At 39.7% G+C, this 25,614-nt stretch overlaps 1 protein-coding gene across 9 annotated transcripts in view; it reads right to left on the bottom strand.

Annotated features, from left to right (window-relative positions):
• The window catches only part of Mgam (maltase-glucoamylase), a 140,293-nt gene that overhangs the window by 54,387 nt on the left and 60,292 nt on the right, over nt 1-25,614 (bottom strand). For 6 of the 9 annotated variants that reach the window (NM_001368875.1, XM_006506044.2, XM_006506042.1 and 3 more), the window contains 21 exons: nt 25,235-25,369; nt 24,685-24,772; nt 23,509-23,647; nt 22,545-22,678; nt 22,386-22,420; nt 22,178-22,294; nt 21,636-21,784; nt 20,955-21,039; nt 19,998-20,054; nt 16,919-17,040; nt 15,267-15,355; nt 11,791-11,840; nt 11,240-11,407; nt 8,214-8,366; nt 7,647-7,847; nt 5,617-5,771; nt 3,801-3,969; nt 3,466-3,562; nt 2,434-2,546; nt 1,123-1,248; nt 8-136 (listed from right to left, as the gene is read on the bottom strand). In NM_001368875.1, the coding sequence (NP_001355804.1) occupies nt 8-136; nt 1,123-1,248; nt 2,434-2,546; nt 3,466-3,562; nt 3,801-3,969; nt 5,617-5,771; nt 7,647-7,847; nt 8,214-8,366; nt 11,240-11,407; nt 11,791-11,840; nt 15,267-15,355; nt 16,919-17,040; nt 19,998-20,054; nt 20,955-21,039; nt 21,636-21,784; nt 22,178-22,294; nt 22,386-22,420; nt 22,545-22,678; nt 23,509-23,647; nt 24,685-24,772; nt 25,235-25,369 (2,511 nt within the window). The remainder of the gene's footprint in view (nt 1-7; nt 137-1,122; nt 1,249-2,433; nt 2,547-3,465; nt 3,563-3,800; nt 3,970-5,616; nt 5,772-7,646; nt 7,848-8,213; nt 8,367-11,239; nt 11,408-11,790; nt 11,841-15,266; nt 15,356-16,918; nt 17,041-19,997; nt 20,055-20,954; nt 21,040-21,635; nt 21,785-22,177; nt 22,295-22,385; nt 22,421-22,544; nt 22,679-23,508; nt 23,648-24,684; nt 24,773-25,234; nt 25,370-25,614) is intronic. The other 3 variants (XM_006506048.1, XM_011241330.1, NM_001171003.1) reach the window with 3 other exon arrangements.

The following is a 25,614-nucleotide window of genomic DNA, read 5'->3' as shown; positions in this document are numbered from 1 at the left end:
GACTAACCAGAATGAGGATGACCCTCATCCCATTGGCCTTCATGCGATTGATCAGGGCTGGAAACCCAGAGAACTTGGGGCTGAGCTTGAAGTCCAGCTGCCTCTCCATGTAGTCAATGTCTGAGTACTGCACATCCTGGGATGACACAAAGAACAGTGGCTGATGTTAGTGAAAGTCCAAACTCCAGAAGAAAATGTCTCTCTACCAATCTAGTGACGTCATATTATGGGTTTGGTTTCTGGGATATTTTTCATTTTCTTTTCCTCACATGACTTCACACAACACCCAAAATAACATTTAATATAACATGAAAACAGAGTAAGATGAATGATAAATCCTGTCTGGAAAGACTGCTGTAAATATAAATAAAAACACTATTAAATCATGTGCTTTGAAAGCTGATGATGTAGGGCATGGTTATGGTGACTTCCCTCAGCAGGCTGCCCCTGGAATCAGTGGCTCTTTATCATAGGAAATGCAACTATGTGCTCATGAGATATGGACAGTAAGTCTTCCTTAAGTCAATGCAACACAAAGCAAGACCATACAAGAACTTTAGAAAAGCAATACTGAGGGCAATCACACTTTTCTCATTAAGATGATATATTTAATTACCTACCTACTTTGCTTTAATGACAATAAGATGAAAAACAGGAAAAATATATAGTCAAAATAGATTAAATATGAAAAAGAATCCCCTAGATCAAGCCTATTGGAAGCCTCTTGCCCTCAAATGAGGGAGGTTGGCTCCACATGTATTTCCATTGAAATGAAGCCCAAGACTCTGCATTTGTTCTGAGTATGGGAAGGTTGGAGCCATAACAACACTTTACAATGCTCTGACTAATTTGGGTTTATTTTTTTCTACTTCGGTTCATGTTTTTCCTAGTTAAGCATAAGAAAAATTTCTTCATACTATTGAAGAGATGTTTTATTCTTATGAAAAGAACCTCCTGACTAAATTCCTTGAGCCAACACTAGTTCCTCATTCTTAGTCTGAGTCATCAATGCTAAGATCCCCAAGAGCAAGAACACTCTATAGTTGGAACAGGCTCCACACAGCTTTGCTTAGCTCTGAGATTGCAGAGCCAGCACACCATGACAGCAAAACCTGGACGTACATAGGGGATCTGCTTATCCACCATCTCATCATATAAGCTGGCGATTTCAGAATCATTCTCATATCCATAGCGACACAGCTGGAATCCCAGGGACCAGTAAGGTACCATCACAGGCCGACCAATCAACTAGAAGACAGACAGAATGTTAGAACTTTAGAGAAGAAGGTGGATGAACGTTGGATATGAAGTCAGAATATTTTACCCAAATTTAGACAGCAAATTCAAATCCAGAAAGTAATGGGATGGGGGCAGTTCAGAACAGCCTGGACACACTACAAAACCTTCTCAGAGGACACTTTTAAGAAATTGTGAAAAACCTGATTTTATTCATGTTGATTTTATACATTATATAATATATATATATATATATATATATATATAATTTAGACATTAAAAACATAACACAGAGGAAAATAGCTAACAGAATGTAGTCTCTACGTCTTGCTTATTGTGTGAACTTGGACAGGTATGTGACGTTTCTATGCTTGTTCCTTTACCTGTAAATAATAGCTAATAATAGGATGTATTTTGACTAAGTAACAGTATGCATGACACACTTCCATGTGCATTAAAAATATATTCAGTAGACATTTCATACGTGCTTGTTGATGTTGTAACTAACAATCTTATTATTCCCCATGGCCATGACTCACACCACTGTTGCCCATACAGTCATCATCTTTATCATCACACTATAACCATCATGCCAGTGTCATGATGTAATCTTTGATGTAATAACTCCCATTACTATCACAGACATAATCATCATCACCAACACCATTACTACCAAAACTATCATCACACCAAGCACTGCCGTCACTAACATGCACCTGATTATTACACTCCACCCAATATCCACTCTGCTACAACCACTTTCATTACCGCGTGTCCTATTTACATCCCAACCATTATCACCATAACAGTCACCATCCTCCCAATCACCTTCACCAATAATATTACCACTCCCTTCAATACCACCATCCCTCATTGATGTCACCACTACCATAGCTCTACCACACCATGGTTCCATCACACTACCATAGCTCCATACTATCCCCACAACTAGTTACCACAACTATTCTGTTACTCTGCAATAAGTGGAGAAAGCATAATTTTAATATTTATAGAAGCATATCTGCTCACCTTATTCCATATCATAACTTCCTCTGAGAAAGAACAATTAATTTAGGTATAATATGATAGTCATATTATATGGCAATCCTGTGTAGTAGGGTTGGAACACACTATGAGTGTATGTATACACACACACACACACACACACACATATTTCATAAATAAATTTCTTCCTACCTCTGTGTATTGCTGAGTGACAATCTCTGGTGTTGGGCCCAAGAGCACATAGAAATCCAAAATACCCCCTGTGGTTCGGTATGTCAAAGCAGGCATAGGCTGGAACGTCACATCTGAAAACACAAGAAAATGACATCATGCTGAAATCCTTTATGTTTTGAGCATTGACCCTGGCATCACCACCTTCTCTCCCTTCTATCATGACATATGGGCTGCAGATATTCCTAAGTAGTCCAATACTGTATTTAAAGAAGATAAATGAAAGTTTTCACTAGCTGCATTTCATTGAGTTTTGGTCTTTTGCTATGTATTGTAATGCTAGACACTGGCCCCAAGGTCTGGTTTCCCCATAGGATGAGAAGATCCTCACATGGACCATATACATATGCAATATAACCTGGCTCCTTAGTTTAAAACTGTTGGTTGAATAAAGATACCTACAGCCTATAGCTGGACAGAAGAGTGGTAGGCATTATTTCAGTTCCCAGGCTTGGGCTCTGAGGCAGAGACCACAAAAGGATAGAGATCATGAGAACTGGTCATGAAGGCTGGCCATTCAGTGTAAAAGTGCCCCAGGGTTATATCTGGGAAGTCATATCTCAAAGTTATTGGCAGGAAAGTAGACAAAATAACCATAAAGGGTTGGTATTTGAGCAGTTTTAGTGTTTATTTAAGAATCATAAATATAAGCTTATATTTAAATATAGGATATATAAACATATTAATATAAATATAATAAATATAGGGAGTTATAAATATAAAAGTTTTTTGTCTTTTATCTGGGACCTGAAGGATCTAATCTGTGGTAGAAACCTCTGATTAATATTAAATATGTACTACAACAGCATTGCAAATTAAAAGTTCAGCGAATTACATACAAATTAAACATATTTAAAAATATATAGAAGGTCTATAAGAAGAAAAACTGATACCAGAAAGACTAATTTGGTCTTTAGACAGCTAAGTCAGATACATTCTTAAGAAACTGAGAAATGATTGTTACACAATAAAAGGACACAGGTGTCATCCTACCCATGGCATTGCTGTTCATCAGGAGGACTCCATGGGCATTGCCATCCTCCTCCAGACCCATGTAGTAAGGGTGGACACCATAGGAATTCTTCTTGTACTGAGAGTCATAATGGAAAAAAGAAGATGTTAGGGGACTATGTACATGATAAAGAAACTCTACAGAAATTTGATTTCTAAGTTGAATCAGATTCTTTTGTTAAGAACAAAGGAAGAAAAATATGTCCATTTGCCTAAAAGTAGAATGGAACAATCAATAGACAACTGTAAAGAGAAGCACAAGACACACAGAGTGGATGAAGGGGACAGAATACAGACCACAGACACTCTGTTCTTACCCCCGGGGGCTCATCCCTGGAAAACATGCCCCATGTGTGCCAGTTCATGTCTATCTTGAAGGTTGTATGCTCAGTTTCCCCAAAGCCATAGATGTATGTGGAGGGCAGGCGGGTGGAGATGCGGATGAACATGTCATTGAAGGTGAAGCCGAGGAGCTGAGAGTCCCAGCTGCAAATGGAAAGGAACATTTGCAAAAGAAAATCAGCTTCCTAGTGGTTTGCAACAGAGTTCTTTATTTTCACCCATCAGTACTACTATAGACCCTTCCAAATAAAACATGCACATCTCAAAGATTAAAATAACCACAATTATGCCTGCTAACAGTCTCAATCGCCCCTACTTTTTCTTTTACACTACAGCATCATGTCCCTTTCAGATTGTCCACAGGAGCAAACCACTCACTTTATCACCCTCCTACATCAAACTCCCCATGCCTTGAGCTCTTGACCCCTAAGGACTCACTTTCTACATGTATCCAGGCCTGGGATATGAGCACTTCACACCACCTCATAGTCTTTCTTTCCTGCTACTCACTTCTCATGAGAGACTCCCATGGAGACTCCAGAGCTATTTCAGCTCTAAAGCCCACCTAGAGTCTAGGCTTAATCTTCCACCTTCATTCTTTTAGTTACCTCAGGGAGATCTCTCTATAATAATTGATAAATTCCCTCAGGCTCCTGATTTATATCATTCTATCATAAATTTTCCTTTTTCAAGAAATCTCTGTGGAAGATCTAACCCAGGTTTTATTTCACATGTCACCTCTTCATCAGACAGACAAACTCAGATCACAGCATCTGAATGAGCACATTATGGGATTTTCCTTATTTTCCTAGCAAAGCAGTGTCAAATTCCTCTTCTTGGAATAATTTAAAATTTAGAAGAAATAGCACACATGTCTAGAAACACAATATCCAGAACAACATGTAGTGTATAAAAGGAATTAAGTCAATACATGTTCATTGAATACCTGCAAACCTCTAATTGCATCAGCAATCACTCTTAGAATAGAGAAAGTACCCAAGGAGCTAAAGAGATCTGCAACCCTACAGGTGGAACAACAATATGAACTAACCAGTACCCCCAGGAGCTCGTGTCTCTAGCTGCATATGTATCAGAAGATGGCCTAGTCAGCCATCAGTGGAAAGAGAGACCCATTGGTTGTGCAAACTTTATATGCCTCAGTACAGGGGAGCTCCAGGGCCAAGAAGTGGGAGTGGGTGGGTAGGGGAGTGGGGGGGAGGGTATGGGGGACTTTTGGGATAGCATTGGAAATGTAAATGAGGAAAATAACTAATAAAAATTTTTGAAAAGATTTACTCTAAGAGTAGAACACATTTCCTTATTTGTGGTAGTTAGAATGAGATATCCACTTTCAAAGTTTCAGGTATTGTAATACTTGGTCCCCAGTGAGTCAGTATTTGTGGACTACTGGGAGGTGTGGTCTTACTAGAAGAAGTATGTTACTGGAGACAGGCTTTGGGAGGTCAAGATTAATACCTTTCCCTGTTTGCTTTCTCTTTTCTTTTTACAGTTGAAGATGTTAACTCTCAACATTTCTGCTGCCATGTCTTCCTGCCTCAATTTCACCATCATAGAGTCTAACTCTCTGAAACCATAAACTCAAATAAACTCTTTTGTAGGTTCTCTTGGTCATGTTTGTTTTGTTTTGTCTTATCACAGCCATGGACAGTAACTGATACATCATGGATCTGAACGTAGGCAGTATGATGCTTTGAGAAAGATGTCTTTAAGGACAATGGAGCTGGTGAAAACTATTTAGAACAACAGTAACACAGACTCAGAACCCCTTACATTACAGTGCCTGTGCTCTTTCGGCGAACTTGAATTCCAAATGGATTCTCCTTGATGAGGACATCATACAGACGGCCTTCGTTGGTGCTGGATGGAGCACTGGGGATATTCAGAGGGACTGGGACTTCATACCGACTGTTGTTGGGATCATAAATCTATGCCAGAAGAAATCATTTTATGTAAAGACACATATGCCATTACATTATGTTTTTCTAGCATGCTGACAGTGAAATTAATTAACAGTATTGCACCATACAATTCAAAATGCCATAGGAAGATTTTGAATTCCTACCTTACAAAATATTAGATGATTGAAAGACCAGATATCCTAAGTATACTGAACTGATCACTGCATAACATATAAATCTGTCAAAGTATGGCATTTATAGTGTAAATATTCACAGTTATATGTCATTTTAAAATGACACTTTACACAAGCATAGTAATCTAGAGATTAATAAATTAGCATACTCTTAGCATGTTTGACAGAGACTAAATCTTGTATATTTTGCCATTTGTAACTTCACAATCCAGAGCTTAATCAATCTACTGGGTACAATCTCTAATCTAATAACTTGATCTGCATCAGGTATCATGTTATGGACTCTAGAACATTTCATCCATTTCAACATTGTAGTTAACATAAACAATTCATTTTGAAATTTGAGTTGGATTTATAAATATGTGATATGTATTTTGTATGTGAGAGTACAAATATATGGGCATGTAAATTAGGGACTTAAAACCAAAAATGTTTTTAGGATTAAAAAATGTGCTGAAATTTTAATATATGCTGAGTAATTAAGAGTAAAAATTCTATTGTTGGTGTAATAGTAAATAGTAGGGATAGGGACTGAATATGCCATGGTTATTGGCATGCAAAGCACAGGAATCCTTATAATCTTTAAGAAAGAAGAACTCAGCATACCTGAAGGATATGAGCTAACATCAACCCTGCAAAAGGACTTAGTGATTACAGGGAAAAAAATGCTTGGAGGGCACTAAGGTGATTTCACAGAAGAAATTCAGGATGAATCTTAAAAACTTTGCAGCAGGAAACCAAGCACAAAAATGAGAGCAAAGAGTTCTGCTAAAGAAACAACAAAAGCAAAGATTCAGCGTGTTAACATCGGCTCAGAAAGACAGAAGCACGGTGGACAGAACTACAACTAAATGGTTAGTGGGGAGGACTTGAGGCTAGACAGCCAATCAACTTCATTCTGATGAAACCACACATATAAAACAAATTACAGTGGAAGACACAGAGCTCAAGTCCAGACGGAGCTCAGATTCTGAAGGCTCCTTTAAGTGAGGACTCTCTCAGCAGCATTTGACACCTCACTATCTAGCAGCCTGTGTGGGATTCCAATACCGCCATGGTGGAAGACAAATCCCTGTCTAGGAGTAGCTCACAATCTAATAAGGAAATTAGCAACAGGATAGCTAGTCAATCCCTACTCCCTTGATTTAATTAAACCACGCAAGGAAAAGCAATCACTTTCAAGAGTATTTCAAAGATGTCTCCAATTGTTTTACTCAGAATCCTCCTCTTATATTTTCAATCACAAATCTGCTCAGTTTTCTCATTTCAGCTAACATGACTACCATCCACAGACACAAATGCAATTTAGCAACATGGTAGTGATTCCTTGGGCATCTCCCTCTTATAGTTTATAGGAATGAGCGAGATGATCTCAAGGCTTCAAATACACCCACTGTTCCCATCTCCTTCCTTATTCCAGAACAAACTCAGCCATAACTCTCCTATGTTCCTACTGGTCTCATCTACTTCCTCTCCATGTGTTCTCTCACAACAATTTTCCTTAGACACAGTTATTTTCTCAATTTGAAATTAGGAGAGTCTCTCTATTGCATTGGTCATCTAATTGATCTTATTTTTCAAATGATAGTCTACATGATTTTGCTAAGAAAATGAAACTTTTTTGTTCGGAAAATTGTAAAACAAAGTAGCAAAGGAAACTGGAACAGGAGAGGCCCTGTCCACACCTGATAGCATACTCTGTGTTTACCTTAAACTGCAGCATTTCATTCTTGTGGTAGGTCACTTGCAGTTTCAGTTTATTCACAGGTGTAGAGGGGAAGGCATTGCTATAAGTAGAAGCCTTCAAGGAGATGTCAGCTGTGGCCCCATGTGAGTCATACTGAACATTGCTGACTGAGTACAGCTCATGAGCAAAGTAGCAAGTAGGGACCCCAATAGTGTTGGATTCCTGGAAAGAAAGTCAGCATCCTATATCAGCAGGGATATGGAGTTATCACACAGAGATGGAAGAGACAAATTATCTGGGGAGAAAGCCATAAATATATTCATTCATGTCTATAACATTTACATAAGCATGAATTTAAATCCCTGCTCTGCTGGAGAGAGTATAATAGGAAATACATCCCACTCTTACCCACCCCACTCCTCAACCTTGATAATGTTTATATGGATTTGAATATAATCCATATAAACATTAATCCATATAAATCCTTTCTGTGGATTTGAATAAACCCATGGGTACAGGGCTGTGATAAGACCTGTAGACTGTATTTCAAGGGTTTTCAGTTTACATGAACATCTTCAGCACGGTTACCTCCCAGATGCAGCCACGGGCACTGCAGTTTGCCTCAGAAGCACCATGCTCATCTGGATAGCAATCTATCCTTTCCTCCTCCCTTGTGAAGAAGCCCCACTCAACCGTGTACGCTTCTCCCAGCCTGAGATGGATATTTGTGATGGTGGCAACCTGCAAGAATGGAAATTCATCCTCAGTACAAAAGCCTTACAAGACCTGAATCTTTTTATGGAAATTAAGTATAAATGTTACTCTTACTATATCCTTATGCCCTGCTTTTAATATTTTAAACAACACACTATAGCATATGAGGGCACAAGTGTATATGTGCTTAGTGTGTCAGTGTTAAAGGAAATTACAACTATTCTATCAATAACTCCTATTTTTCATTATCGAAAGAGATAGACTAAGGAAAGCCTGTTATGATCAACCATTTATCTTTCCCTCCATGGACCACTTGACCACTATTCAATTGTTAAAAATAATTATGTTCATAGACTACCCAAAACATGATCCAGTTGGTGTGGAGTTTCTAGAAAACAGAGCGATATAAGTAATGTGGCTTGGATCTGGAATTGTACATAAAGTACCCCAATTCCTAGATCTCAGATTTACCAATTAAGTGTAAGATTGGGGAGTGAAAAATATCATATAAACTTCCATTTCCAACATCCTATAGCAAGTATGGTGTTACAGACTGATAATGTAAGACTATAAGCCCTTTGATATTACTTTGGCTGCTCAACAGAGTGTATTACCAGGACAAAGGCTCTCTAGGAAAACAAGGACCTTTCTAAAACATATTACTATCCATCTTCTCTGCATAAAATGTGTTCTTCTTTCTTGGTATTTAAGATTAAGTTACAGATTCTACCAATTAAAAAGCCAAAATTATAACGATGGTAGGATATACCTGGCCAAAAAAAAAAAAAAAAAAAGTAAATTTGAGTTCATTTGCTGGACGAGGGACTGTCTTGACAGAAGGACCTGTCCCTTCAACTTTACCTCAGCCTTATTCTTTTCTATCATTTCCTTTCTTTTCTTTTTCTTTTTTCTTCTATTCTTTTCTTTTCTTTTTCTCTCCTTCTTTCCTAGAATAAGAGTATTTGTGACCAAACCCACGCAGCTAGCTACTTCCAGTTACCAGACAACATAGAACTTAGTTCTGAGAAAGTTCAAACTCTAAACCCATGCCAAAAACATTTCACCATTGAACTTGTAATTACAGAAGGCAACAGAATAACTTTCAATCTGCTTACCATCTCAGACTTCTTGTCACATAAACCTGATGGATTCAAACTTACTTTATGTAAATGGAGGAGATTTGCCTGCATGCTTGTCTCTACATTATACGTGGGCAGTACACATGGAGGTCATCTGTGTGTGGCATTGATCCTATGGAACTGGAATTATGAATGTTTGGAAGCTGATATGTAGATGCTGATAATCAAACTGGGACCTCAGGAAGAGCAGCCAGTTCTATTACCTGCCGAATCAGCGCTCTATCTCCATGAAACTCTGTCTTTAAAGGTCATGTTCATTCGATGCCTTTCCATAAAGCTGGTCTCAACTATTCTACTAAGGTTTAGACATCAATTAAGACCAAAGAAGATATCTTACAAGTGCTGATTTGTACTCCTTATTAATACTTTCATATATTTTCATGTTATATGAATTGTATCTCTCACTATCCAGACTCAAACAATAAAAATTAACTTTGGTAATATGGTTAAATGACCTAATTTCTATCAAATACAAAGTCTGTATTCACATATGTATCTTTCAGCTGTCTTACACTTTGCCATAGACACAATCAACCACATAGTCCTTTATTTGTGACTGTATACTGTATGTATCCTCTTCATGTATTGTAAATGACAAAATGTCAAATGTGATCAATATGCCATTTAACAAAATTTCAGTTGACTAGTTTCTCCAAATTCAAAAGGTCCTCAAACATTGTTGATCTAGCAGCTCCACTTCAATGAGGAGCTTCAGGAAAAGCCATCAGAATTGACTGGGAAAGATTCCTCACAGGACTGAGGAAGTAGAAGAATGGAAGACAAGTCATACAAAAAGAGTGGATCCCATTACATCTGGAAAATACCATTTTCTAATTATCATCTAAGTTAGTTTAACACTATCAGCTTCTTTTTCCAAAAAAGAATATTCTGTACAAATTCATATGATAAAAAAACATAGGCTATGTCTTTAAAAAGCATAACAAAAGGAAAGGAACATAGATGAAAGTTAACAAGTTAAATAGATAAAAGCCTGTAAACTTTTACTTATAGGATTCCTATCTCTACTTTCACATTAGAGCACAAGCCATCAACTTTCAGAGACTTTCCTTGGATCCTGTCCCCAAACCCAGTTAGAGAAAACCAGACACAAAGTGAGAAGAGAACCAGGAGCCATGTTGGCTTAGACACCTGTTTTGTTTTGTTTTGTTTTAAATGTTTGTTTATTTATTTGTTTGTTTGTTTGTTTGTTTGTTTATTGGTTGACCAGCACTCTTTTTATTACATATTTTCTTCAATTACATTTCCAATGCTATCCCAAAAGTCCCCCACCCCCCCCTCCCCTACCCACCCATTTTCATTTTTTGGCCCTGGCATTCCCCTGTACTGGGGCATATAACGTTTGCCTGACCAATGGGCCTCTCTTTCCAGTGATGGCCGACTAGGTCATCTTTTGATACATATGCAGCTAGAGTCAAGAGCTCTGGGGTACTGGTTAGTTCATAATATTGTTCCTCCGATAGGGTTGCAGATCTCTTTAGCTCCTTGGATACTTTCTCTAGCTCCTCCATTGGGAGCCCTGTGATCCATCCAATAGTTGACTGTGAGCATCCACTTCTGTGTTTGCTAGGCCCCGGCCTAGTCTCACAAGGGACAGCTATCCTTCCTTCTCCAATACTCTAACCTCCTCACCTGGCCTCAGAAGTGCTCTGGTCCTTCAGCAGCTCATATGACCTTAGCAAGAAGTAACATCATGACCCCATGGAGGTTTGTGGAAAGCCTCCTCACAAAAGCAATTCTTACCTTCAGGTTTGGATTGTAAGTGACTTGAGGAGACATTTGAAGGAGATTCCCATTCTGTTTCACTCTAACATTGCTGAATTCCTGTGTTCCAAAGATTTTAATTTCCTGGAATTCTAGGTTATTGGGATCCTTGTAGTTTGGACTTGAAATTGTCACATCCAAATGGTTCTGAAACAAAGCATGCATAGTTATGAACAAATTATGAACACATAGATTCCCTAGGCCTCCAATCCTTGACCACACCCTGGAGCTGCTCTGAAGAACTCTCAACTTCCCTGTTGCTGCATGTTGGTGGAGATGCAAACTTATGTTCATAAGCCAACTGAGAATGTGGGAATAGTCAGACAATTTACAGAATTTTTTACAAAACAAGCTGGTATTATTATTACTACTGCCCCTTATAGATAGCAAAGTCAATATAATTATTAGGAATTAAGTCATCAATAGCAATTGTTTACCTCTGGTAAATATTGATAACTAAATTATAAATACAGAACATCCATAGTCATTTTCACACATATTCCACACGTTAGTCACAATATGTTACTCACTTGGGTAACAGAAAATTCGCTGAAAAGGTAAATGTTTTTGGCCACAGTGTCTGAAAGAAGAGAGAGATGTCAGATGGTCCTGGTGACTCAAGAAGACAAGTTTCATCTTGTTCTCCTGAAAGCTGATTAATTGTTCTTTTCCTGACGGATGAGCACTTGACCAGATCTGTGGATCACACTTCTTTCCTCTTGCATCCATATACACTTTGGTTACTTCTGGATATTTACTAGATATTGCCACAGTGAATATGAGGGGCTGAGTATCTGTGACACACTGTTCATTTCTTTGGGGTGGTACATGTCTAGACATGGGACTTCTGTGCTATGCAGAAGTTGTATTTTCAACATGTAAAGAAGTGTCTATGCTGTGCTCCATAATGGCTATGGAAATCTACCTTAAGATTTGTTGTCTTTGTTTTTGGTGTCATATTTAAAATCAAAATAGCATGACCATTGTGAAAGAAACTTTACCCTATATTCCTTCCTAAGAGTTTTAGAGGACAAATATTCAATATATATATTCAGGAAATTAGACACCAACAAACCAAATTACCCAGTTAAAAAATGGGGAACAGAACTAAAACAAAACTCTCACCAAGGTAACCTCTAATCACTGAGAAGCATTTAAAGAACTGTTCAAGATTCTTAGTCATCAGGTAAATGCAAATCAAAACAACTCTGATAATTTATAGTGTACCCATATTGTATATCAGAATAACTAAGATCAAAAACTCACAAGACAGCACCTGCTGGGAAAGATGTGGAGAAATGGGAACACTCCTCCATTGCTGTTGCTAGTGCAAACTTGTACAACCACGTTGAAAGTTAAGTTGGTGGTTTCTCAGAAAATTGGAAATAGTTCTACCCCAAGACCCAACTATACCACTCTTGGTTATATAACGCCAAAACATATCATTATACCAAAAGGAGACTTGCTCAACTATATTCATAGCAGCTTTATTTGTAATAGCCAGAAACTGGAAACAACCTAGATCTCCCTCAATTGAAGACTGGATAAAGAAAATGTGGGGTATATTTATACAATGGAACACTATTCAGCTAATAAGAACAATACATAATGGAATTTGCAGAAAAAAGTGGATCAAACTAGAAAAATATCATCCTGAGTTAGGTAGCCCAGACCCAGAAAGGTACACATTGTAAGTATTCTAAGTAGACATTAGCCTAAAGTACAGAATAACCATGCTAGAAATCACAGACCCAAAGAAACTAAGTAATAAGGAGGGTTCAAGAATGATGCTTGAATTTCACCCAGAAAGAGAATATTAAATACATTGGAGATGGAGGGAGGGAGGGAGGGAACTGAGTAGAAAGAGGGGTAAGGAGGTGAACAGAGATGATGGTCAGGTTTAGCGAGTGGGGGAGGGCTGGAAGAAAGAACAGACACCAGTGAGGGGCATCTTTGGGACTAGTTAAAAACCTGGAATGGGCAAACCTTCTAGGAGTCTATTGCGGTGATTCTAACTGAGACTCCTAGAAGCTGAGATTACAGAAAGCTCCTATAGCCAGGCAGTACTTCTAGTGGAGGGAAGGGGACATCAACCACTCACAAATCTTCAACCCAAAATTTGTCCTGTCTACAGGATGTGCAGGAATAAAGATGGTGTAAAGAGTGAGGGCATGGCCAAGCAATGACTGCCCCAACTTAAGACCTATCCCAACCTCTGACACTATTAATAATACTCTGCTATTTTGCAGACAGAAGCCTAGAATAACTGTCTCCTGAGAGACTTCATTCATTAGTTGAGGAAAAGTGATGCAGAGAGCCACAACCAAACATCAGGTAGAGCTTAGGGACTCTTGTGAAAGAGTGGGGGATAGGATTGAGTGAGTTAAAGGGGTTAAGGACACCCTAAGAAGACCTACAGAGTCAACAAATTGGGCCTGTGGTGGTTTCCAGACACAAAAACCAACCAAAGAGCCTGCAGGGGTTAGACGTAGACTCTTACTCATTTATAGCAGACATGAGACTTGATCTTTTGTGGGTCCCCTAACAAATGGATTAGGGTCTGTCTCTCACTCTGTTGCCTGCCATTTTATCCTGCTCCCCTAGCTGGACTGCCTTGTCAGGCCTCAGTGGGAAAGAATATGTTTAGTCCTGCTGGGACTAGAGATCCCAGGGTGGGATGGTGCACAAGGCTACACCTCAAAGAAGGTTTCACCTTCTAAGGGAAGGGGGTGAAGAAGGAAGGTATTTTTGAGGGTCAACTTGGGAGGAGAGCAGGGAGGGGATTTTGATCAGGATGTAACATGAATAAATAAATTAATGGAGAAAAACAGTTTTATGTTGTCTGTTTTGATTTTTTTCAAAATATCCATAATGTGAAACAACAAACATATCTATCAGCAGATGAATGAAAAAAACTAAAGTACATGTACACAACAATATAGTCATTAGTATTAAACAGGGCTTCCAGCCCTCCCCCACTCGTTAAACCTGACCATCATCTCTGTTCACCTCCTTACCCCTCTTTCTACTCAGTTCCCTCCCTCCCTCCCTCCATCTTCATTGTGAAAGCAGAGATTAATCTGGATCATATCCCACTAGGAGAAGTAGGTGAGACAACAAAAGAGAAGCAATGCATAGACCCTTTATATTGGGGCTAAGTAGTTGAGCTCATAAACAGAAGCAGAAACAGTAGCTCCCAGGGGCAAGTAGAGGGGTAAATTGGCGAACTCTGTTCAAAGACTATGAACCATGAAAAGAACAAGTTCTAGAGAGCCAATACTGCCATTACTGGTATGGAAGTATCAATTAATTTTGTTGTAATCATGGCACAATGCCTATATGAGTACATAGTTTGCAAGGCCACATATTTGTTTTCTTGCTAATTCTATAACCATGAAAGTATCTTTTGCAGTGCTCCCAAGGCAATGATCTGGTGAGAGTCATAAGAATTGTTCATGCAGTGGAGACTAAGGAAAGAAAGGTAGAATGGAGGAGTAGAGAGAAGGAAGGAAGGAAGGAAGGAAGGAAGGAAGGAAGGAAGGAAGGAAGGAAGGAAGGAAGGAAGGAAGGAAGGAAATGTGCTGACACACATAAGATCAGGATGTGTGTGCTTGCTGCATCCTCTGACATGACTATGCCTTTAATATCATTAACAGCTTCCCCCAAAGGACATGGGGGGAAATATTTACAGTGGAGGCAAATTAAAGGAATAGTTATGTAAAAGTGTTTTGTAAAAATAAAGTGAGACTTTTAAACATTACTGACCAGAGAGAAAATTCAGAAAGTGAGACAAGAGATAGAGAGACAAATACAGAGAGATGTTCTCCCTCTATTGGTGGTTCATCCATCATGGCCTCTGACCAGTACAACCAAAAGCAAATGTTTTCTCTGGAATCTGCTACTAGGATGCCTGGTAAGATTTCATCCACAGCTGGATGACCAAGCAGGAGTAAAAGGACAGAGTCCGGTGCAGATCTACATTGGCCTACACTCTTAAGGCACTCACCCTTTGACTGCCCATCATCCCAGAACAGCTCTCCTCTTGCTTCTTTCTTCTCATCCAGAGCAATAAGGAGACCAAGAGGTTTCTTCCGGCTGTGGGGACCAAGATTTACACAAGAAACAAATCTTTAGAGCTCTATTATGGACACCAAATTTCAAGTACATAAAGTTACTAGTCCCAGTTACCCACTTCCTTCAGAGACAGAGGCACGAATTCTAGAAGATACTTTCTCCAGTATTACTGTCACAAGTTAGAAATATCCCAAGCTTCAACAACAAATGTCCAGACAGGAAACCAGTACATGAGCATCAGAATCACTACATCAGTTATGGTGAATGCTGTGGCTGCATTGCCATAAGGAATGAAGACTGTGAGAATAGGGAAGAGTCTCAGACAGAGGTTCTGTGGCATCCCTATATGAGAAAGTGTCTTCACTCACAATACAGAGGTACCATTATGTAGGCGAGCCATATCTTATCTGTTTCTGAGTAAAATATTCCTTAGCACAGAAAGCATATTTAATATACAGCAACTGATATAGACTTTATATTATGGTCTCTTCACTAATGAAGGATTTCAGATTTCAAGATTGGGAAAAATAAAACTTTTGTTTTTACAAGGTAAATTGATATGAGTGTACAGAATAGCCTCAAACTGAAAAGAGAAGAAAAAAACAAGTCAGCATTGGATTATACAACTTTTGTTAAAAGTCTACAACTTAGATAACTAAAGCAATAGGAAATAGTCAAAGAAACAGATAGGTTACACTCTTGTAACAAGTCCTTGTCTGTTATTAATAAATACAATAATTCTTTCAGTAAAACATTGTCTTCAATGTGGAACTCTTCAGTAGAAGTTTAGGCTACAGTTTTGAACCAAAAATGTTATAAAGCAAAAGTGATATACTGGACACTTGAGTTTGTATTCTTGAACACTTATTTTGACTCACCACAAAGAAAGGGCTGAGTGGGGTGGGAGTAAAGGTAAAAAACAAAAGTTTTAGAAGAACAGGTCAGAAATGCTAATCCAGAAATGAGAACTAGGTGGTCAAGAGCAGTGAGCATGGGACAGACAGTCTGAGCAGGGCAGGAGAGGAACCAACCGAATGCAGTTTTCTCAAGATGTGAGGTTTCAGAACTAAAATTGCAACAGCCCTCAGAAAAGCTGGGAGGCTGACCACCATCAGAGCATCAGAGCTGTCAGAGTCCTGAAAACTGAAAGGGTTTAAAGTGGAACAGGGAAGAAGTTCTCTTAAATTCAACCAGGATCTAGCTCTCAGTCCACAGCTCCTCAGGAGGACAGGAAAAGTCCAAGGACAGAGGGTCAACATTCACCTGCATGCACACACACACACACACACACACACACACACACACACACACACTAAAGAGGGAGAGAGATACACACAGACAGAGATAGAGGGCAGGCAGAACCATCCTTCTTTACTACACGCGACCTGCTGCTTTAGCACACCCTGCCAACAGATGTGGACAAAATGCCCAGTTGTGGAAAGCACAATGGGCATAGAGCAGAAAAAAGCATATTTAGAAAACTACTTTGACCTTTAGCATCAGGAATGATGTAAATGTGGCTTTCCATCACAAAGCAATGAGCTCACCCAGTATGCAAAACGGAGCCCCTCTGCCATCACTCACCTTAAGTTGGTGTTCAGGGCAGGTTGTTGCCATGGCAAGATGTAACCCCCTCGGACATGAAGATTGATGTGCTCAAGAGGGGCTGGCAAGGTCGTCCAACCGGTTGAATTAATGTCTGCACCCTGGGCAGGAGAAGAGATGATGAGGGAAAGGACACACAACTCCCTGAAGAGGACACCCAAGCAGACCCTGCACAAGCCAACTGCTCACCACCATTCAACAGAGGTCATTATCATACTTTGTTCCCCCCTGCTGTGTTGAAGATGCTGCATTTAAAGTTTAAGATTCTGTGAGATAAGAACTCCATAGGAAGACCAACTGAGTCAACTAACCTGGATCCCTGGGAGCTTTCATAGACTGAACCACCAATCAAAGAATATTCATGGGCTGGACCAAGGCCCCTGGCACATCTGTAGCAGATGTGCAGCACAGTCTCCATGTGGGTCACCCCAACAACTGGAAGGGGGCTGTCCCTAAAGCTGTGGTCTAACTGTGGAATCTGCTCCCCAACAGGGCTGCCTTGTCTAGCCTCAGTGTTAGAGAATGAGCCTAATCCTGCAAACCTGATGTGCCAAGGTTGGGGGATATGCAGGGTGTTCCTACCCTCTCATAGTAGAAGGGGAAGAGAAGAGGAAAGGAGGATAAAGAGGGAAAGGCCTCCATGAAAGGATGACATAGAGAGGGGCAGCCTTTGCTATATAAATAAATTCCTGTGAAAATGCCTGGCCATAGGGGTACACAGGAAAACATTGGGAGGGTTACAACAGGCTTCATGAGGGTCTCATGTGAATCTCTAATCTTACTCTACACTGATTCCAAGCTAGGGAGAGGACCTTGGAAAATGTTGCTACTCTTCTTAGCCTCTGAAACATTCTCTTCAGGGAAAAATTAGACCTTTTTCTCTCACCAAGAGGCCACTGATTGGCCATTGCTTCTCATTCTTTCTCATGCATCTACCAGGTAACTAACATTTCTGACTCCTGCTTCTTAGGAAACAACTAGTAACTAGGATTGCTTACAAATTACAATCAGAATCTACACAAATTTTCTTCTCTCATTCACACTTTTATCTTGTCTCTCTTGTGTGAGATACAGCCTGACACTGCTCCTGACGCATGACCTTAAACCTTCCTCCACTACCTCAGACACCGCAGGGCATCCTTCTCCTTGATGTTGGCTCCATTGATACCTAGTGGTAGATAATTCTTTTTTGTGAGGCTGCCTTCACAAGAATGGCTTTTGGAAATAGAGCAGCAGTGTTGGTATCTGTTCACTAGAAGGCACTAGCAGCCCCAGTAGTCCATCCTACATTGACCAGGAGACATTGCAATTGTCCTCTGCTAAGTATTTGAACACTGTTGCTTCACAGGTGAGTATTCATATAGGTTGCATCTAGCTGTGTTCTGGTACAACATTAAAAATATAAAAATAAGAGACATAAGTTGTTTTTTTTTTTCCTCTGTAGGGCTTGCTCAATTCACCTTTGTCTTTGCAGGCCATGTCAGTTACTTCCACTTTATCTGAAACTCCCTTTAATTTTAGCACCATTTAGTGAAATTAGCCAATCCAAGAAACTTTTCCTCAGTAACCTTCATTCTTCACTTTTAAAATGTGGTACCTGGGATCATTCACTTATGTGCCAGTCCTTAAGGCAAGCAAACATTAGCTACTCATGCTATGCTTCATAAGGCTATAAATTCATATTCCTATACCTAGTGCTCAACAAAACGCATTTACCTGGGCAGGGTCAGCACTAGAACAAGCTAGCAAGCAGCCTAAGATACAAACTTAAAGATGGCATATGTTCTCAGGACCATTTTAAATTATGTGTCCTCGGATTATCCCTTTTTAAAACTAGTCCACGCCCTATATTAGACACCTCCAACATACCCATAAGGTCTTGTGATTAGGGTATAAGGCAGTCAACAGATACACTCAAATGAAGGCAATATGAGAGTCACTTAAACTGTTAACTACTAAGAAACTCCTAGAGCATCCTTACCCTAAAGGCAGAACTAGCCAATACCAAAGAACATGAAGGAGTGACTAGGTGCTCCCAGAATAGAGAGGAGGAAGAACTTCATTGTGTTCTTCCTCATCCATCCTGTACCCAATCCCGCTGCAGTCCACTTGGGTTGTGACACAAGTTGCTGGCACATTCTCTGATTATTGTCTGCCTGATGCTTTCTTCTCCTCATACCGTGGTGAGAGGGCTTTGTTAGAGGAGACCAAACCTTTCAGCTGCCTCTTAGCTTGCCCGAGACATGCAGCATAGAGAGCTTCTGTTGGCTGTTTACATGAACTTGCTCAGAACATCCAAGTCCTGCACCATGTGTGTCTATGTGTTTTATATATTTATACATGTATCATAAGTATTGATCTTTGGTGGTAACACAAAGCAATTCTTCTTAAATTTACAAACTACAGACATTGACTTAATTTATTTATTTTATAGATCAGAGGAAAACTCTTTTTTATTAGATATTTTCTTTATTTACATTTCAAATATTTTCTCCTTTCCTGGTTTCCCTTCCAAAAACCCCCTATCTTCTCCCCCTTCCCCTGCTCACCTACCCACCCACTCCTACTTCTTTTTCCTGGCATTTCCCTACACTGGGGCATGGAGCCACAAGAAAATTCTTAATCAAATTCCAGTCACTAGGCCTATATGCTAGCATCTCCCTACATTGGGCCAAGTCTCCAGCTTCAGAGAGTTTGCGTGTAATAAAATGCAGAGAGAAAAAGATCTCTACAATTAAGAACCTCTATAAACAAAAATTAATCCTGAAGCATGATTTCAAGAATGTACTGGTGTCTCTACACTGTAATGATATTAACACATAGCTATAGACTCACATATATAAAAGGTTCCTAGCAAGCCTGGCACCAGTGAGATGCTCTGTGTGTCCTTTCAGAAGGCTTACATGAAGGGTAGCTGGTCATGCTCAGAAGATATGAAATCAAGCCACAAAGTTAAAGTGGCCAATCAAGACCACACAAGGTGGCGCTAAGCTTGATCTCTATCATATCCAGACACTCTGTATGCTACTGGATTATATAAATATAAGGAAAAACTTACCGTGTAATAATCATACCACTGAGCTTTAGGGAAATATGCAGTGACATTTCTGGCATTCTGAAATAAAATACAAAGAAAGTGTGGGCAGAGGACTCAGCTATCTAAGACACAGTGACCACTATACACTGGGAAGGAGTTAAAATGATATTAAGGCTAACACATTTAGACAAAATTACATCATCTATCTTATGGGGACAAAAATGATACTTCTTTTCCAACAACATAAATTAGCATACAAAAAAATAGGTGCTTTCACAATGCTCCTTGGATTACAGGACTTCAGAAAATAATAATCACCATTCTTTTATAGATATTTTCATCTCCCCCATAAAGAAACAACAAGGAACTGTTGACTATAGCGCAGAAGAAAATTACTCAGGCTCAAAAAGATGCAGGATGTATTAATTATCTACTCATTTTATTTAAAAAAAAAAAAACACTATACACAGAACAAGTAACTTAATTTCTAGCTTCAACACCATGTGCAGAATGAAGGGGGAAACTAACAAGTATCAATAAATGACACAGAAGTAGGGTATAAGAGTGTAATTATATTTTAGCCTCAAAAATGGAGAACTAATTAAAGAGAAAAAAAGATAAGAAAAACAATACTGCTGCAATTGCTCTCCAGTTAATTTTAGTTGAGAATGACAGAAAATAAGGAATTTTTACATTTTCTGCACTTTACCCTCTCTGCTTGAGCTCAGCTCACAGAAAACAATTTATTCTTAAATACTTGACAAGGTTATTCTTCTTCCTGACTGTCCTGAAGCTAGAATTGTTAGGCTGGCCTTAAAGGCAGAACAACCATATGTGGAATCTAGCTCAGAAGGATCAGAAGATGAAAATGTAGAGTGCGAAACCATCTCTCAAGATCCCTCTCTCTCCAAACCCCATGTCACTCCAGTCATCCAGCCCATTAGTGGAATTCTTAACCCCTAGGGTCTCCATACTCACAGGCTCCAGCACAGGGCTGACTAGGAAGGCTGGTCCCAGCAGGAACTGTTTGTCTATGTTCCAGGTTTCCCGGTCTGCCAGAAACCTAAAAGCAGAAATGAAGGCACCAATCTGACCCCAGTGTGACCTCAGAGCAGATCCCTGAAGTAGTGCTCCAGTTTAAACCCCAAATCCACTTACGCCCTCTACCTTCCTTATACATCATGAGACTGATAAGGATTAAATAGAAGCAATATCCCACAAGGCATATTCTCCATACTTCAGATACACGTTATCTGCTACAAAGCATCTTCCATTTATACACTGTAATGCAAAGAAGAAGCTTTCCCCTGCCATCTCTTCCTAGAATGCCCACTTAGAATATACAAACATGCTCTGGTCCAGGTCCACATAACAAAACTCCTACACCAAATACAGAAGTCTTTGTAGGGCCACAAAAGAAAGAAATCTTGGGCTCAGTGGTTTCCTTTCCTGAGTTCAGTAAATGCCTTACACCCAACACAAGTATTACTTATGACACTGTAGTCAAAAAAAGAATAAAGATACTCTGTCACGAGCATTCATACAAAAGTTGACTTATTGCCTCAATGTGAAATATTGAAATATTGAAATATTGTTTGTTCCATCCGACATGATAAGTAAATTGCTCACTGTACAACAGGATTCCTGCTGGACACTTACTCATGGAGAAGGGGCCGCACAACTGTGCTGCCCTCCTTGTGGGCCTTGTACATCAAGGTGTAGAGATATGGCAACAGGGTGTATCTGGTCTCCAGCACACTCCTGGAAATATCCTCAAAGGTTTTATCCCAGGATACAGGGTCTTGTCTCTAAAGCAGAATGAGGAAAGTATTCAAAACCCACCCAGACACTTAAGAATTCAAAGTTACCCAAGGCTTATTGGAACTGCATATTACAACACTAAAGTGTCATATACTAAAGAAAATTATGGATGATACTTCTAGATAATAATAATTAGACTGAGAAAAGTCAGCAAGATTCTCTCAGAAAACTTTAAAAAAGACTAAAAATATTTTTCATGAAATACAATGGAAAAGAGTTTCTAACCAAAAAGTCAACAAAAATAGTATTGAAGAATACAGTTTATAATAAGAGAACTTAGTGGCTTTGAAGATGTCTCAGGGAAAACAGACAGCAGGAATATCCAAAGAAACTAAGGTGGCAATTTCAGTGACATAGTATATGTGAAGCTGATGTCCTACCTTGGTCCCAATGGTGTTGTGGTTCCTGGAGAAGGGGTAAAAGGCGCCCAGCTGCATCCAGCGAACACACATCTCATACTCAGCATCTTGAAAGAACCCACAGATGTCTGACCCGGTCTGAAACAACATGGAACAAAGTCAGCTCTTGGTGCTTTCTAAGAGACACTGCTACCTTCCTAGGGAGGAGGAGCATGTAAAGGACACTTACATAGGATATGCCGAAGAGGCTGAAATCCATCATGCCTGCAATGAGAGATGCAGCAGGGTCAGCACAGGACATTCTCTGCACCCTTCTCCCCCTTCACCAAGGATCTTACTCCCACCCCTGTCTGCAGAAGCAGACACACCCCTGGGCACACCCACACACCAATGATGGATTTCCCCAGCTGGTCCCAGGCAGCTGTGTTGTCTCCCAGCCAGTGTCCTCCCCAGCGTCCAGAAGAGGGGAATGTGGAGCGTGTGATGACGATCCCTCTCTCTCCTGTCACCTCCTGCATAGCTCTGGTTGGGACACAAGGTGGTATATTGAAGAAAGGCTGGGGAAAAGGAAATAGAGCCTCCCTATCAAAACCATGTGCTTAAAGAATGGTATCAAATATTTACTGCATCCTTGGAGGGAAGCTGGAGAAGAGAGGGAGGGTTAATCAGGAGGGTTTGGCTGGTGATGGGGATAATAATGCAGGGATTCCTTTCCATGCCATTCATTGTTTACAAAACCAAAACAGAACACAAAAACAAAAACAATCACCACAAAATCTCATGTGATGAACACAGAGGTTGTCACCAAACCTCAGGCAATAATGGTTATAAGTTACTTACCCAATGCTTAGATTTCTATATTTGAGGAGGAAACAGAAATTCCAAGTTTCCCATAAAATAATTGGTAATATACATGTAATATACAAAACATGGTGTTTTTCAATTAAATAAGCATTGACTATTTTATGAAAGTGTCCAGAATGATTAAGAAACGAGAAAAAATAAAATAACAAACACCTAAAAAGATTATTTGATTCTGAGATAAAGGAGGAAGCTTTATCCTCACCCTTTCCTGTTTGTCACTTCTAACTGAAGCTTGCTACTACACATGCTATGTTGTTTAATAACCTAGCGTCCCCATATGAGTGTGTCCTCAACCCTACTGTTTCCCACAGATGTGATGGTACATTTTCTTTTAAATCTTACATCTCAACTTTAATCGGAAATCTCTACAAAGTTACAGGTAAGTTATTTTTCAGTCCATAGTATGGAAAACTAAGGACAAATTAGGGAAGATAAAACCACCACCACTGCCTCCTACACATCCCATCAACCAAAGAATGGTCACTCACTCGTAGGTGGGTCTGGTCTGCGACCACCCGTACAGGCTGTGTACATCATAGTGCCGCACCCGGGAGCCATCTGGAAGGATGTGCTCACTCTCCATGCACAGCGTCTTGCTGCTCAGGCCCCTGTCTCTGCCTTCAACATCTGAGAGAAATGATGAAAGTCAGTGAATATCAGACATGACTCTCAATTCTTAACTGCTTTTTAGGATATATTAAGACAAATGGCCTCTATCTGGCTCCAGGTTCCCTTCCCAGGGTCATGAGAAGAATGGTCCTCTCTAAGTAACACAGTAACTGATTTTCAACATCAAATTCAATAAGGAAAATAGAGGCGAAGGAAGAGCTCACGCTGTCAAATATTCACTACGTGGCAGGTCCAGATATAAGAACACTTGAAAGATTTACTTTTATTTCAGTGTGTGTGTGTGTGTGTGTGTGTGTGTGTGTGTGTGTGTGTAGTGTGTGTGTGTGTGTGTGTGTGTGAGTGTGTGTGTAGTGTGTGTGTAGTGTGTGTGTGTGTGTGTGTGTAGTGAGTGTGTGTAGTGTGTGTGTAGTGTGTGTGTGTGTGTGTGTGTGTGTGTGTGTGTGTGAGAGAGAGAGAGAGAGAGAGAGAGAGGATGATGATGATGATGATGATGATGATGATGATGATGATGATGCCTCTGGAGTGGAGTTACCAGTGAGTTTGAGTCTGCTGTTAGAATAGTACTCAGTCTTAACTGCTGGACCTTACTTCCAGTCCCATCATTTTTAACGCACAAGTTATTTCATCTCTTCTTATCATATTACTGTGAGGGGATAGGGTGATCTGCCTCTCACAGTGTAGAAATTTTAATTTGGTAATGTCTCTGTGAGGTTACATAAGTCAGAAAAAATATAGTATATGGAGCTAAGCAATAGATGTGAATAAGTCCAAAGTTCATGGGCTCCTTCTTTATACATATTGGTGAAAAAAAGAAGAAGTTCTCTAAGCTATGACAGCACAGAGATATCATAGTCCGAGGATTTCTGGAGAAATTAAAGAAAAATTTCAAACATCTCCCACTAGATAAAACAATAAGCTTGTCTCGGGCACAAAAATAATGGTGGAGATGTGCCTTGGTGATCAAGGTACCCCTAGCATGCTGGGCTCATCTTTTATCTAGCTACTGTGCAAGTGTGAGGGCCCAAGGTCCTTACGTGGCATGTAGGGAGGATGGTTCAGAGTAGCATCACTGCAGCCAGAAGGAACTGCCCCATTCACAAAGCTGGAAGGTTCATTCATATCCTACAAATAGCAAACTTGTGACTTATCCTTAAAGATACTTAAATCTTCTCAATTCAGGAACAAAGAAATAGTTACACACTTAATATCCAGCAATCTCCTCTCTGTAGATCCTACCCAGGGAGGATCGTAATCCACCAGGGAAGTACAAACTACGAAGAGCAACTAACCTCAATGTGACTGGCTAGATCATTTATTATTTTCCCCCTTAAGACAAAAAAAATGTTTTAAACAATTTCCATTAATTGTTATTGAGGTTTTACAGCAGAAACTTTAGACAAGTTCCTTGGTACTACATTGAGGGCAATTCTAAGTTTGATTGAATGATTGGCACTTGGGTCTAAACTTTTTCTGGAAATTATTATTACCTCGCCCAACGCCAAGGATCCACATGCAGAAACCAATGCATACACACACACACACACACACAAACACATGCAAACTCACGTACACAGACACACTTACAATCCATAGGCCATCAAACTTTAAGCTCTTTGCTTGATCCTGTGAGTTGCTGTGGAGTTCTTTAATTTCCTTCTTCCACCAGAGGGCAGTAGAATCACGGAAAAAGTCTGGGAAGGCCACATAAGCTCGGTATCGCTGCCAGAAGGAAATACAATCCACTTACTATCAATGAATATGTTATGCAGGAAGTGAGCACTTACGAAACTGAACTCAATGAATTCTTATACCCCCACAGTTATACATCTGAATAGAACATATGTAATGCAATGTTCTTGACTTATTAAAGAATATTTACAGAAAAGGTGTATAAGCACAAATGATATGCCTTCCCAGCATTTAGAAATCATTCTTATTGTATGGAATGGACTGGTTAAGGGTAT

Source organism: Mus musculus, chromosome 6, assembly GCF_000001635.26.
Source record: "Mus musculus strain C57BL/6J chromosome 6, GRCm38.p6 C57BL/6J".
NCBI lineage: Eukaryota > Metazoa > Chordata > Mammalia > Rodentia > Muridae > Mus > Mus musculus.
Note: the sequence above shows the minus strand (reverse complement) of the source record. Positions and strands in the feature narration are given on the sequence as shown.